Here is a 1,855-nt window from a genome sequence, read left to right as displayed (position 1 = left end):
GTGGGTTTTTCAATGTTCGGTTATTTCCGTGGCTTCATGCGGAAAGGGAACCGTCGTCTGCAATCCTTGCTGCTGACAAAAACATGATTTTAACACAGAATGTAATGTCAGAATAGCTATATACACGCTCTTGTGTTTTAATCGTAGCAATGGGGTCCGATATTTAGACGAGACAAGTATAATGCCGACGAGTCGGATACTAAGAATAAAGTAAGAGAATAGGGACTATTTGAATGACGCGCATTTGACATTCTGAGTGAGTAGGCTGAAATGAAATTGCCTACAAAATGTCGTCTGCATGACTGCATGTTCGACCCGTGTTGGTCGTTGTATAAATAGCTTAAACAATGACAACTCGTTGATTACTGGAAAATAAACCACTCGTGGGTATTTGCAGCCGCTTGGTAATTCACTCGTGTGCTCCGCACACTCGTGAATTACCAAGCGGCTGCAAATACCCACTCGTGGTTTATTTTCCAGTAATCAACTCGTGGTCATTGTTTAAGCTCTATATAATTAATTATGCACAAGCGAGCAAAAACTTGTCAGTCAGAGTGAACAATAATATGTAAACACGACGCTATTGTCAGTCAGAGTGAACAATAATATGTAAACACGACGCTATTGTCAGTCAGAGTGAACAATAATATGTAAACACGACGCTATTGTCAGTCAGAGTGAACAATAATATGTAAACCAGGGATCGCGCTAGCTTTTTAAAAAACGCGTAAGTCATACGCAACGAAACGAAAAAAACGCGTCACGGACCAATATTTTTGCGTACTACGAAAACACGTACAGACACAAACAAAACACGCACGAAAGACTTAAAGACACTCCTTACCTAAATACGGCGAGTTTTCCTGTCGAACTCCGCGCACGCCTGTCGAACAACACCCCTGCTGTCTCCAACCTTCGGGCCTTGCATGCTAATGAGCATGAGATTGTCCGTCGTTGTGTCGCCGAGTCGGGCACGGCTCTGTGTTTTTATCGCATTCTGGACGCTGAAACCTCGTTCACATGGGACACTGCTGACCGGTATCGTCATTGCAATGTTAGCAAGAACGGCAAAGTCGGGATACTGGTCAGGAAAGTCCAAGATCACCATTTTGCAAACTTCTGCAAAGGATTTTGTTCTGTCTACGTGCAGCGCGTATTTCAACTCCGGGAAATCACGTCGGGCTCTGTCGCGGTTGACAAGCGTTGCTTTCCTTTCATTCTCAGGGAGATCGTTGTTGGGGAGAGGAGCAAACTTGTTCAGCACTACATCCAATGCGTCCGTTCCGAACTGCCGCAGAAGGTGCATACCGACTGGGTACATCTTGGCGTCAAAGATAGTCCCAAGGGAGCTCAGAATGTCCAGCTGATCAGGGGGGAACCGCTCGTCCAGGTTGTCAATGAGAGTTTGAATAAAGTCTGTTCTCACTGCTTGGTAGGCCTGAATGTTTGCTGCCCCACAGTAGGTTAAGTTTTGGGTTTTGTACGTTCCTGTTCTTGCACCGTCAAAGCCTTGTTCTGTTTGTCCTGCCTCCTCCAAGTGGTCTGTCAGTCTCTGTTTTGCACTTAAAACGCTTGGCTTGATTTTTGACAGGTTGACATCTTGTTCTTGGAAGCACTTGTTCAATCTGTCAATGATGGGCAGGATATCTAGCATCATGTGCATGATTGCCACAAAGCTGTGCGTCTGCATTTGTCGAAGAATTCCTTCAGCGGTGGCATTGGTTCTTGCTTCTTCCCCCAGCGCCAAAACCAGCTCTTGCCAGTGAGCAAACACGCTCTCAGTTGCTTTTGTCAAGCTAAGCCATCGAACAGAACAGGGCTCTTTCAAACTGACGAAGCCACTGTCCTCAAACGC

The 1,855-nt window shown here is 45.7% G+C and overlaps 1 protein-coding gene across 1 annotated transcript in view; it reads right to left on the bottom strand.

The window, feature by feature from the left end:
- Positions 1 to 225: 225 nt before the first annotated feature.
- LOC138956694 (uncharacterized protein C17orf113-like) overlaps positions 226 to 1,855 on the bottom strand; it is a 2,332-nt gene continuing 702 nt past the window's right edge. The window contains exons 2-3 of the mRNA XM_070327988.1: positions 914 to 1,855; positions 226 to 252 (exon numbers count right to left, since the gene is read on the bottom strand). The exon at positions 914 to 1,855 is cut by the window's right edge and continues 140 nt beyond it. Coding sequence (XP_070184089.1) covers positions 226 to 252; positions 914 to 1,855 — 969 coding nt within the window. The remainder of the gene's footprint in view (positions 253 to 913) is intronic.

This window comes from Littorina saxatilis, unplaced genomic scaffold (assembly GCF_037325665.1).
Source record: "Littorina saxatilis isolate snail1 unplaced genomic scaffold, US_GU_Lsax_2.0 scaffold_667, whole genome shotgun sequence".
NCBI classification, from domain to species: Eukaryota; Metazoa; Mollusca; class Gastropoda; order Littorinimorpha; family Littorinidae; genus Littorina; species Littorina saxatilis.
Note: the sequence above shows the minus strand (reverse complement) of the source record. Positions and strands in the feature narration are given on the sequence as shown.